This window comes from Lytechinus pictus, chromosome 18 (assembly GCF_037042905.1).
Source record: "Lytechinus pictus isolate F3 Inbred chromosome 18, Lp3.0, whole genome shotgun sequence".
In the NCBI taxonomy this organism is placed as follows: Eukaryota; Metazoa; Echinodermata; class Echinoidea; order Temnopleuroida; family Toxopneustidae; genus Lytechinus; species Lytechinus pictus.
Window position 1 is genome coordinate 4,789,144 of NC_087262.1, and position 14,341 is coordinate 4,803,484.

The window sequence follows — 14,341 nt, forward strand, 5'->3', positions numbered from 1 at the left end:
AAGTAAAATTCAACAAAAATCAAAGTCATATTATCAAGAGTTAAAGAAAAATAAATCCTGATGGTATGACTTAAAAGATATTTCTCAACAAAGACTTCATGTCTCTTCCTCGCTTTCTTATTTTTTTTCTTCATTTTTTAGATGAAAATGTGATTCCTGCTGATAATTTGTAGAATATAAGGTGAGCAGACCATTCTTAAAGCAACAAAAGAGCCAATTAAATGATGATCACCATTAGCTACACTAGCAGGGTCTGGAATCTGGAAGCACTTTAGAGCAAGATTTTAAGGGTTACACTAACATGGATACTCCGGGCAAAAATAACACGATTTGAATAAATCAAGTGAAATAAAAAAAAAATTCACAACCGATGAATAAGGAAGTTATCGAAATCAAGTTTTGCATTATTTCAGTGAAACGGTTTTATACATGCCTCTATGAAAAAAGACCGAGAAAGCTGATGAGGTCACGTTCCCACTTTTCTTTTCCATTGCAATCAAGCATACAAATATATGATCAATCGGTAAGCTTACTGGTTCCAGGATTAGGTAATGGGGGGGGGGTTATGGTTTTTCTGATCATCCCCACCCCATTCATTTTATATCATAGTAACATGTTAAGAATTAGATTGGTTCACCATTTTTGTAGCAAGACTGGAAATATGTTTCTTCCCTTGGCAATTTTGGGATTGTTAAGTATTCCGATTGTCTTTGTACACAAATATGGTGCAGTTTGTTGCTAAGAGTCATTGATTGCTGTATTCTGAACAAGTCTTCTCAATCAACCTACACCTATCCGTTTCACAAAGCATTATGTAATCCTTTTTCTTAGTTTTATAATCTGTTTATCAACTCTTTGATATCAAAATATAGTTTTAAGGACTACTCTTAATTTAAAAATAACTTAAAAATACAGAGACATTCCTATGATCTCTGTTTTTAACACAACCTTACATGAGACGTTCAGCACCATTCATTACACAAAGTTTGCATGCTTCATTCATTAAAAAAGACGGAAATGCTTGACTTGAAAATAAGCACGAATAAAAGAAAATGCATACATACAGTATGATAAGAGTGCGGTCGTCTGTATACTATTCTATCACACAAAAAATATCTTACTGGAGTGAACAAATATTTTGGGTCCTTTTAAGTTATGGAATGGTTCCTCATACTGTTAAGCGTACATTGTACAATGAATTAAAAAAGAAACGAAACCACATTACTGGATGATTATAGTCAACATAGCACTTGAAAACTGATTCTTATTAGTTTGGATGATATAAGACAAGCTTTAAGAAAGGCATATCAAAATGAAAAGCTTCAGTACATTTTTTTTAATAACGTAGTTCCTTTGGTTGGAACCGTTACTATGTTATCTGTTGCCCAAATATGATATGTTTGAATGATAGCATAGATTAAGGTAATGCATTCGTAAATTTACTCCTCAGCAATAACTAATTTCAATAATTATTTAAAAATATCATTTCAAGGGGGACCAAACTTCAAAGTGAATCTCCTGCCACATGCCCATATTATTTAGGATTATCTAGATATATAAATTTTTCTAAAATATTTTAAACTTTTGTTAAAACACAAATATGATGGCCATTCAATCTTTATTAACCCCCCCCAAAAAAAAATGCTTGAAGCATACTGTTAGTATTTAAAAAAAAATTAAACTAAAGTTTTAGTGGTATGAAAACAAATCAACTAGCCATTGAGCTTGATGTCTTATGTTGCTTTTACACTTGGATTATTTTGGGTTCCCGCAGTGCCATAATTTTATCGTGCCAGTTCGTGACAATGCAGGGCACGAAATGAGTCAATGGTTTGTGCCATGAACCCGACTAGTTCATAACATGTTCATGCATGTAGTAATTACAAGTAGTTCACGCATTGTCACGTTATTCCATTCATCGTCATTCACTGGAGCATAAAATCGAACTCCATGAAATTGCCATTCATTATAGCCAAACTGAGCATGCATTTGCCTTTTAGGTGAGCAATTCTGAGATTTGCGGCAAGTATGCGTAACCTATTCGTGAGCTTCTCGTGAACTAGTCTTGAAATGCATGCCACTCATGCCATGGCCTGACTTGGCCCAATGGGGTTGTACACAGTTTATGAAAAGTTCACACCATTAATCCCTGAAATTTGTTGTGCTAGGATTTTAGAAATTCAAACATTTTGGCACTTCAAGCACTGTTCCGCACTGGCCCGCACACTTCACGACATGAAACGATGTGGCATGATTCGATGCATGAACTAGTCATTAACTATTCGGGCCCCAAAATCGTGCAAGTGTAATAGCAGCATCAATACCTTACAGAATGGCTATTGACTTCTTCAGGCTTTTCAAAGCCAGAATTGAACTCTGTCAAATTTGGAAGCACAACGTGTCAACTTTTGCTGGCATGCAATACATATCTTCATGTTAAATTCACTTTATAAATACTTGAAGCAATGATACAAAGCAACCTGCAGTCAATACTTAAAATGAACAATCCACAGGCCTTATTAGATGATCAATTAAGCCATCTCCAGCTTTCCATATCTGACATTGATAGACAACTCCCATGAACTATTTGTCCATTGCTTATTGTCTAAAAAGGAAAGATCTACATTGACAGGACTACTGGACGATTAAACTATACCTTACTGGCTTTCCATCAATGACAAGACCTATGAACTCATTTGTTCATTCAAAGGCCTCAATAGAAAATGGAAAAGTTCTTGCCTAACATTGCACCAAATGCCATTCACCATATAACAGTTTGGCCCGAATTCACAAAGGAGGTGAACCATCGGTTGAACCCATGGTTTATGCAGATTTCCTGAATAAATAACGCTTATTACCACGTACATATTTAAAAATGTCCAATGCTGATGCGCGCTCTTGTCAGTGCGCCAAATTGATGCCTGGTGCAGTGGTTGTCCATACTACTTTATTCACAAATCCACTGTTTTGAATTAATGAGTCCACTCTTCAAACAGTGGACTCATGAATCAAAAAGTGGACTTAAACCATGGCAACAGGCATCAATTTGGCGCACTCTGGCAAATGCGCGCATCAGCATTGCATTTTTTATAAACATATGCGGTAAATAAGCATAATTTATAAAGGAAATCTGCATAAACCGTGGGTTAAAGCGATGGTTTTCAAAACCACCTTTGTGAATTCAGGCCTTTTGAGTTTTCAATCCTCAAAATTGCCATGCGCACATTGAATTAAAATTAAGAGGATTTTCAAAACCATATATATTAAAACAATGCCCTTATTAAACTGCTTTGAAATACACAAAAAATAAAGACTTCTGACCAGGGACCCGTCTTACAAAGAGTTACGATTGATCCGATCAACCTAAACTCTATGGAAATCCAACGATGTCATAATTTTTTCCTCCAGGAAATTTGCATAATGTCCTTTGTAAACAAAGAGAAAGAGAAGCACACTGAACTTTCAAGAAAAAGGTGAATGTATGATCGTACATCATATCTAGAAAATATTTTGAACAAACATGCATTTCAGATGTTGACGTACCTGGCTTTCCATAGTGGTGGTTGATCGGATAAATCGTAACTCTTTTTAAGACGGGGCCCGGTGTTTCAAGCATGAGTTGCATATATTGGAGATTGTCATTTACGTCATCAAGCACAGGTTCTGGGGCCTGTTTTACAAAGACTTGTTATAATGACAAGTTAACCATCAGCCAATCATATCCAATGATTTCAGTAGCTTTAAACTATTATAAAAAATTTGTCATTACAACAAGTTTCATGAAACAACACCTCATTATAATTCAAGTATAAATTCCAAGTGCAAAGTATGATGTGCTTTATAATATCAATCAATTTCATATGAATACCCAATACGTTGTTTGTATAGGACAGTTTAACATAAACATAGACTTTGGTTAACGTCTCTGAGCATTCCTCCTTATAAAACCTCCCTTTTCGTGGCATGGATTCGATAAACACTCATTCAATGATGCATATAAATTCAACATCCATGCCACACATCATGATAGAAACAAATTACATGGTACTTGTGAAAAAATGTTATAAAATGAAAAAGAAAAAAATGGCAGATGTATTTTTTTCATAAAATTGCACTATTGGATGTAATATCACCATCATCAGCATCACCATCACCATCATCAACATCATCAACATCACCATCATCAACATCATCATCAACATCATCATCATCAGCAGCAGCAGCATAACCATTATCATGATAGATAATTCAATGCGACTCACAAATTATCATCTTAATCATCATCAACATCATAAAAAAAAGACATTATAATTATTCCTACAAACATGCAAAAAGTTTCAGCTAAATATCTATACATTCTGTATGCATTGCCAATCGATACAATACATACAGGTACAGGAAATTCTGTATAAAGCTTGTGTTCGACCGAGATGCCATCGGTAGGCATGGGTATGTAATATGTACAAAATATGACATTTCTAAAATTACTAGTAAACCAATTTTATTTGTTAAAAATTGCATTATTCCGAGGCCTAAAAGGTTTTGGGGGGGTGGGGTGGGGTGGGGAAGCAGTATTTCCATCTTTACTGCAATAGATATACAACTATAATAAAATAAATTTGGATCAAACTGTTCTTGTCGTGGAACCAAACATATTTTGGGAGGAAAAAGGAGTACAAATAACGAAAAAACACAGCAGTTGGCATGGAAACAGAACCACAGCTGGTAAAAAATATATATTTACTACACTGCCCAGCAGCAAGTAACAAACTTTTTTTCTCCATGCAATGCTGACCAGGGCCTCATAGCATAAAAGTTACTGTTATAGTAACTTTGCCATCCAATTGTACCTACAATGTACCATGGTAACGATGATCAACAGCCAATCAGAATCAAGGATTCCATGCAAGCTACCATTGGATTGCATACGTAACTTTTATGCAACGGGGCCCTGGTAGGTTCCCAATAGCTCATGTACCAAACGTAGTATTGGAATATCTAAAACTCCTATCAACTTATCTATAAAAAAAATTTTTAGTATGGAGAGCCAAAAGCCAATATTCAGACTGAGTTTAATTCAAACTCCAGTCTGAAATTTTTGGTTTACCTATTGATAGTAGATTGCAAGTTTTTGTGACACAAAATTTCTAACAGTATAGGTTCGATTTAATCAGCTCATCTTTTACTCAGATCATTCATAACTCTCTGAGAATATTGACTGGATTTGTATTCTTTGCCATAAATATAATATGATCAAAGAGTACAGCGGGCATAAAAAAATATACAATGTTAACAACATTTTTATATTTTTGGCTTCCAACAATTTCAGGACAGAGTTTGACCATGACATATAAAGTTGAACTGGACTTTACCATACGGGCCAAAGAGATTATCCAATACCTCTGGCAAAAAGGCAAGAACACATTCAAACTTTGTTCATAACTTCCCATTATTTTTTTGTCTTACCATTGAACACAGTCACTCACTTGAGATATTGGGGACATACTGCTTACCCAGGTTACAGATTGGCTCTATCACAATTTATTTATTTGGTTTGTTTACCCGGTAAACCCCGTCGGTGGACCGAAAAAACACTGTTTTTCTTGGGGGCCCTGCAAAATGTGGATTTCATTGGAATAACAAACTGAGAGTATGGAAATATGAAAGACCCAAGTCCATGATAGTTCATTTCAAGTAAATCAAGACAAACAAGATCATTTTTGCGTACATCCAATGAGGATTTTAGTAACCTTTTCATTCATGACCGGCTTTTCTGGACAGAATTATGAGTTATAACACAAGATGGGCTCATGCATAAGCAAAAATCTCCCATGCTTACATTCAGTTTGGCAGAGAGACGGGACTTGGGTCGTTCTTATATTCATATTCTAAAAGGTCAAGTCCACCTCAGAAAAATGTTGATTTGAATCAAGAGAAAAATCAGACAAGTATAATGCTGAAAATTTCATCAAAATTGGATGTAAAATAAGAAAGTCATGACACTTTAAAGTTTCGCTTATTTTTCTTTAAATAGTTATATGCACAATTTAGTCACATGCAATTGAGAGAAGCAATGATGTCCCTCACTATTTCCTTTGTTTTTTATTGTTTGAATTATACAAAATTTCACTTTTTACAGATTTGACAATAAGGACCAACCTGACTGAACCATAACATCTTAAACAAGGGTAATTCCTCATGTTCAGGGAGAAATAAAACCTTGTTCCACAGGACAATGAGGAGAAAATTAGCATATTTCATATTTAATATAATTCATTTCAAAAGAAATAGTGAGTGTGTGATGTCATCAGTTTCCTCACTTGTATACCGACCGGGATGTGCATATAACTGTTTTGTGAAATTAAGCGAAATTTAAAAATGTCATACCTTTTTTATTTTACATCCGATTTTGATGAAATTTTCAGCGTTATGCTTCTTGGATTTTTCTCTTTTTATTCAAATCAACTTGTTGTTGGGGTAGACTTGTCCTTTAAAGGAAACCAAAACCCAAGAAGAGAAGCAAGTTATGGTCATTTAAAAAGTCTTGTTGTACTTTCTATGGGGATCCTCAAATTGGCAAACATGCTTCAAAATGGCTGATTTTGTGGACAACTCTCCATTTGTTTTGTACACAAATTTTCAGATTTTCTCCTTTATTTTACATATTTCACATTACCTCCTCCTGACCTTGACATATGTGGTGTGATTATATTTTTCCATGACATATGTTGTGCTCATCAGGAGGCAAGATGCAATTTGAAAAATAAGGAAAATCTGAAAATTTGTGTACAAAACAAATGGAGAGTTGTCCACAAAATCAGCCATTTTGAAGGACGTTTGCAAATTTGAGGATCCCCATTGAAAGTACAACAAGACTTTTGAAACGTCCATAACTTGTATTTCATAACCGATTTTGGTGAAACTTTTACAAATTGTTCCTCTCATTTTACTCTTTCCAATAAGATTGCTTCTCTTCTTGGGTTTTGGTTTCCTTTAATTCTGAATTTGCTCTTTGACTTAATTCCATTTTGTCTCATTTCTGTTTGGTCCTATCCAAAATGGTCTCCACAACAACTTGAGGGTGTAGCACGAGATCAGTGTAAATTAGAGTCGCACTGAAAGTGCAGTTGTGTGCGCTTTAAAACGCATCACCACATTGGTCGGATCATGTGAATGGAATGCACATTACCACGTATCCATCAATCGAATTACGTGTTAAATAACACACTTTACACTTTGTGAAACACACCCCCAGTTAGTCAAATTCAAGGTCAAGTCCACCCCAGATAAATGTTGATTTGAATAAATAGAGAAAAATAAAACTAGCATAAAGCTGACAATTTAGAATAAAATAAGAAAGTTATGACTTTTTAAGTTCCGCTTATTTTTCACGAAACAGTGATATGCACACCTCAGTGACATGCAAATGAGACAGATGATAATGTCCCCTCGCTCACAATTTCTTTTGTTTTTTATTGTTTGAATTATACAATATTTAATTTTTTTACAGATTTGACAATAAGGACCAACTTGACTGAACCATATAGTATCAAATATTGCTAATTCCACATATTCAAGGTTTAATTGATGTGGCTTTTGGCAATGAGGAGAAAATATAAAGAATATTTCATATAATAAATTACAAAAGAAATAGTGAGTGGATGATGTCATCAGTCTCTTCATTTGCATACTGACCAGGATATGCATATAACTGTTTTGTGAAATTAAGCGAAACCTAAAAATGTCATAACTTTCTTATTTTACATGAAATTTTCAGTGTTATACTTGTTGGATTTTTCTCTTTTTATTCAAATCAACTTTTTGTTGGGGTGGACTTGTCCTTTAACATCTGGGTTCAACTGTCACTTAGCTGGCTACGAACAGTCAAACCTGCCTATAATGACCACCGATGAGAGACAAGAAAAGCAGACTTTATGAGCAGGTTCCCCTGTGGACAGATTTCCTGTAATACATGTTTCCATGGAGAAAATTATCGAAGGGAAACCAAAACAGCAGTCTTTACAGACAGGTGGCCTTTCTATACTGGAGGCCACTAGGGCAGGTTTGACCGTACATCTTTGTCCAATAACACATTGCTTAGCGCTAAAATGTATGATTTGTCATCGATGTACATTGTGGTAAATGCAATCAATCCTGAATGTTTGTCATACCATTAACCGCTAAGCCATATGTCACTGAGCCCACAGGTTGCGCATCGGAGTAGTTTTGCCCCACTCGTTTTCCTCACATCAGAGATGGGGCAGACCTACAAGATAGCCTCCCGTGATGTGTGTGTGTGTGTGTGTGGGTGGTGAGGGGCACACTTGGCAAGAACATTACACCTCTAAACATCTCACAGAGCAAAACATTTGGCATCGCATATGCTTGAAGTGCTCGCCGGTGGGACAACTTCAATCCATCGTGTAAGGAGAACGGTAATTGCATTTCAAGCCTATAAGACTTTCCCTATCTAAAACTTATAAATATACAATTTCAATTCCACTGAATGCTTTGGTAATACAAACGATCACGGTCTCATGCGATTTTGTAGGATTGGCTACAAAATCATCCATCCTTGCCTTGCTAAACCTTGTTATAGTCTTCTTGGGCTACAGACATCCAAGGCTTACCATGTACAATGATGACATTCCCATAAACGCATTGATCGTAATAAGCCACAGCCTAAGGGCAGAGTCTGTCATGAGGATTATGGACAAGGCGTACCCAGTTCCCTTAGGTTGTATCATGCAGGATCAATAGAATTATGGTTCCGGAGTTGATACAGAATTAGCAACAAATGAGGACACCATTTTATTGAAAGTGATGAAATATAATCAGGTGTGGATACCGAACAAAATTGTAGTCGAATGATGAGTTTCTGTGTATGCAATTAATAACATTATGTTTTATAAATGTTGCTTTGACATCAGCAATGTCTTTACCTCTTTTTACAGATACATCCACTATGGAAGCTGGAAGAACTTTGACCGGTGAGTCTTCCACGTCGTATATCTCCGCACGTGCCAACCGACGATGTGAGCTGAAAATGTCGCCCTCTAGTGTGCGGTTTCAGTTGGGAGACCAACCAACCGATGAAACAAATTAAGTTGAAGAGGCGACAGTATGGCTTCGTCTCTCCCTCTCTCCATCAACCCACTGAGGTAAATAAGCGAATGACACTCTCTTCAATACATGCAGTCCTTCTTAATATCTAGACGATGCGTCTAACCTCGTCGAGGAGGAGCGCAGATGGAGCATGCCCTATCCACTGCTTGCATACAGCCAGACAGCGCTTGCATCTCGTCTACTAATCTACTGGAGGCTTCTGCAGCCTCTGGAGATACTGTCCGAGCAGCAGACCTTTGATCTGCCGCTGTCATACATGGGTGATCTCCGTCACATCCCATTCTGATTCTGAGTCTGTTTCCGAGATGTCTCCTCCGTCGCTGTTCTCGTGGTCGCTACTCGTACCCGATGAGTGGTCGTTGCTGTCCCCCGACGGTCTCCTGGGCTTCTCGTTCTCCACCTGTTTGAAGTAACAGATGACCTGAGAAAAAGAAGTTTAGAAACCGATTTTCATTTTTGAAAAAAATTGAAATTCTGAATTAATTCATTCTTCATTATCTCACGAAACCTTACAAGATCACACGTAAACTTAAAACACAGTCCATGTTACATTATTACCAAGCCTTCTGCATCTTCAGACAAGGGTCCAATTGGTTATTTCATTTTCAAGCCTCATGCAGCTTTTCAGATCAAGTTTCTGATGCAAGGGTATGGAGTAACAAAATTATGCAATGTCATCACATGTTCAAATCCAATGCAAATTCTGTTTCTTCGCAAAAACATTTTATGCATCATTATCATTTTTATTGATAAGATACAATTAATTTCATGTTGCTTATGATCTGAAATATATTGCCAACAATTTCAACCTTTAAAAAAAAACAGGATATAAATACGAAATTTCAAAATCATTAAAATGCTATGAAGCAATGGGATCTAGACTGAAACTCGCCTAAAATCACCTACAAAAACAAGAATACGTCGACATATGTATTTTCATTGCTTCAAAAAGAAGGCCCATCCACCCCGGAGAATTCTAAGCTTGTTTGCTTATTACAAAGCAAATCCGCAATTTTCTACTAGATTTTGCACACATGTTTTACTGATGGATATGAACCTTTTATTGTTTTTGTTTGATCCTCTTTCAATATTGTCTAGAAGACATTGAATAAGTAGGCTCAAGAGTATTTAAGGAAAAGTGTTTTGACAGTAATAATAATAATAGGCATTTATATTGCACAATCTATCTAGAAAAAATCTATTCCGAGGCGCATCTTTTAAATATTATTATTATTACCCCGGCTTTAGCTCGAGCTGCCTTTCAGCGCTCAGTGCATTCAAGGAACTGATCCTGCCGGGTACCCATTCACCTCACCTGGGTTGAGTGCAGCACAATGTGGATAAATTTCTTGCTGAAGGAAATTAAGCCATGGCTGGGATTCGAACCCACGACCCTCTGTTTCAAAGTCAAAAGACTAATCCACTGGGCCACAACGCTCCACAGTATACATCAACTAGAGCATTTAAGTCAGCCAGTAACCCTCTGTCTCACATATTCATTATACCGTGCGGTATCCAGTGATAACTTTTACTGTGTCAGCTTTAAAATACTGGAATGATTTGCCACTTGTAATTACACAGTCTCCATCATTAGCAATTTTCAGAAAGGCAGTAAAAACCTAATTGCAGTTTGTAGTTTAAGATTATATAATTCCATTTAAAGTGCTTTGAGCCTAATAGGAAAGGCACAGTATGAGTAATAAGTAATAATAATCATCCTTTTTTATCATTGAAAAAAATGGAAGTTGCATTTAATTCAGTAGACGCTATTTAATTAAAGTTAATACAATGAAGAGTGTACTTAACGCTGGACATTACTATTATCAATTAAGAAGCTGACTAAGCATGTCCACACACAGGAAGAACCAATTACCTTGAAATTAGGGGAATACCACTTGTTTGTTTTGTCTTTGTTAGCACGGTCTAACTGGTCTTTCCGTAACCTCAGGACCGTACAGTCTGCGTCTAAAGCCTCGACGTCTTCACTGCAGTGCGATGAGTTGTCGGAACCGTTGTTGGCAAGATCGTGCTGGCTGCTTGAGTTGAGGAGGTTGGAGTTGGCCACAAAGAAGGTATTGAACCAGAAATGGAACATCCGGTCCTGGCGGGAAGGGAAAAACAAACAAGATTCCTTACGCTATATGAAAATAATCCTGATAAAAAGTGATATAATAATCTGGTTATTCATAATGCGCTAAGATATACACTGAACGTTTCTAAGAGCTTACTGGGTCCCGTCTTACAAAGAGTTACGATTGATCTGATGAATCGCATCTATGGACGGCCAGCAACATAAACATCTAAAACACATGTTTGTTCACAATATTTTGTAGATATGATGAGTATTCAAATCCTTTTCTTGAATATTCATGAAGTTTCTCTTTGTTTAAAATGGATATTGTATACAATTCCTACAAATTTTTTTATGACATTGATGAATTTCCATACAGTTGAGATGATTGGATCAATTGTAACTCTTTATTATCCCGGTTAGTAGATTCAATCAGTCATTCCTGCACACAACGTATGCACATCCACCACTCCCTAGGGAGTATTCAAGTCAGTCACCATTGAGGCCAGAGCTGCCAACCACACTTGACCAAAAATCCTATTATTTCACCCCAAAAATCCTATTTTTAGGCAAAAAATCCTATTCATACCCGTCGTGTACTTTCCTACTATACATCTCATTATTTTGTTGTGCTCACTGTAATTTTTACATCCGACAGGCAAGGTTCCACATAAACTCTTTTGGTGGTGGCCCGTTCGGGCCACCAAAACCTTCAAATTATTTTTTTTGGTGGCCCAATATTAAAGTTTGGTGGCCCCCAAAAAACAGAACAGGAAAAAAAGTAAAAAAGAAAAATTAAAGAAAAAAAAGAAACAAAAGAAAATTTAAAAAAAATTAAAAAAAAATGGGGATGGGGGAAAAAATGAGAAGCCATTACAAATATTTTTTAACAGCTGTACGTAGCAACAGTTTTAGCCAATTGAGCAAATAATTTTCACTCACCTCTTGGGGATGGCGCATATTTCTATTTTTATAACCTTAATTTCGTTTGTATTATTATTTTTTCAGTATTATTCTTTAATCAGGCATACCGGTATTCAATGGGAAGGGGTATATGGTTTAACCACTGTCAAAAAAAAAATAAAAAAATAAGAAAACGGTAAAAGTTATATCTGGAAAAAAGGTGTGAGAAAAGTCCTTTACTTTGTTTGCCAAAATGTTTGAAAAATTCACATTTCATATCAATGAAATGCCTTCCCAAAGTATTTTCCTTATGAAGAGTGATTTAAGAAGTCATTTATAAACAAAAAAGAAAGAAACTGTCTGCTTATTTTTTGCTAGAAAAGACACAGCTTCGAAAGAAACCAAGTATCAACATACATACAAATGCACATGTGGGACTGTGATGTACTCACCTATGTGTTTGTATGTGTATTAATACATTTGGAAATCGGTCTTTTTGAGTCAAAAGAGAGGTCATAATTCCTGTTTTTAATGCTTGCAAATAATCAGTTTACACCAGATTTGAGTAATCTGGACTGTAGAAGGGCATTTCATTGGTGTAAAATGTGACTTTGACATAGATTTTCAAAGTTCTGTGGAAGATTTCTTAGCAGCAACATTTCGTATCGTACGTAGCTCCCCGAATCTGAATAGGCTGCTAGCGCACAGATAGCTACATGTATAGCTGCTGTGGTTTCATGCAAAGCTCACGCCAGCCGGCCGGCAGGATAATAGCTACTGTATGCTATAGCGGTAAGCCTATGTACTGTCATGTGTGTGTGGTTTTGTGTGTAGATCAACAAAAAGAGCGCATGATAAATTGGTTGCAATTTGAACTGTATAAAGTTGATAAATGCGTGAAAAATCGGGAGAAAAATTGCGCTACTTTGAAAATTATTGGTTGCCCGATTCGGGCCACCAAAACTTAACATTTTTCAATAATGATTGCCCGAGGTGGATTTCTGTAATGTCGAGCCTTGCCATAGCTATATTTTCAAAAAATCGTATTTTATCTATAAAAATCCTAGTGTCGTATTTTAAGTGAAAAATCGTACGGAATACGACAAAATCGTACTATTTGGCAGCTCTGTGAGGCGCATACAATACTTGACAAGCTGCAATGACTTTCACATCCTACCGGGTACCTATCAAGCACCTGGGTGGAGAGTTGCAATGTCAGGATCGACGCCTTGCCAAAGGACGCCAGGCTGCGGAGGGATTCGAACACGCAGCCCTCTGATTTCAAGGTTAGAGTCAGAACCACTACACCATGGCTCTTCCTAGTCTGCAAGCACAGACTTATATTTGACACTTTAACCAATAACAGGTCTAGAGTAAAGACTAGACTTCAAAGACTCTGTCTGTGTCAAAGAGCCAGACAAAGTACACAGTTATGTATGATGTATGAACTATGTATAGCACTTGTATTTTATTATAATTATTGTAAATATGTTAAGGCATGGCACTTTTTGATGTCTTGGTTCATTGTTTATGTGCATTTTTAAGTTATTTTTAAAATATTTTTGCTATATCCATGTTATTATTACATTTTCTATGTCACCTTTTCGTTTATTAATGGGTCGGCCTGAATATAAGGATTTTTTTTCCTTTTTGGCTGGTACCCCTCAGTACGATTCTGAACCATAATGCAATTTTTAGACTGACTTGTACACTGATCTGATATACATGTATTTTAACTTTGTATTATATTTGTTTTTATGTAAAGGTTTTATTGAGAGAATAAAACAATTTGAATTTGGATTAATCTAGTCTCACTACTTCAGACTCTGCATTATGCACTAGATGCGAATTGCGAAAACCAAAGGTCTGTGCCTGCAGACTAGGCTCTTCCAAGGAGCAGCTTGTTATAGAGCTACAGCGCTGTGCAATGTGTTTGCAGAGTGACAGTGCATGTTTGCCGCAGTGAACGAAGACTATTCATTTACAATATAATGGTGAGGTGCGAATAAAAACCAAGGCGTGGGGAGTCGACAGTAACTTCGACCTGACAAGAAAAGTTAGAGGGGTTATGATTGTGATTGTATTCAATCACAAACACACCCCCCAAAATAATAAGTCAAATTTTCGAGACCATTTTACCATCTGATGGCCGAATGCCAGTTTGTTCTGTTTCAGTATACTACATCGTGTTGTCGACCTGAGTTTCTAGTAAATTTTTCTGTTCTGTGTTCATTTAATTGA

General features: G+C 36.4%; 1 protein-coding gene across 1 annotated transcript in view; it reads right to left on the minus strand.

Annotated features, from left to right (window-relative positions):
• Positions 1–7,007: 7,007 nt before the first annotated feature.
• Positions 7,008–14,341, minus strand: part of LOC129281895 (phosphatidylinositol 3,4,5-trisphosphate 3-phosphatase and dual-specificity protein phosphatase PTEN-like) — a 31,347-nt gene continuing 24,013 nt past the window's right edge. The window contains exons 7-8 of the mRNA XM_054917825.2: positions 11,000–11,227; positions 7,008–9,547 (exon numbers count right to left, since the gene is read on the minus strand). Of these exons, the coding sequence (XP_054773800.1) occupies positions 9,377–9,547; positions 11,000–11,227 (399 nt within the window). The 3' untranslated portion in view covers positions 7,008–9,376. The remainder of the gene's footprint in view (positions 9,548–10,999; positions 11,228–14,341) is intronic.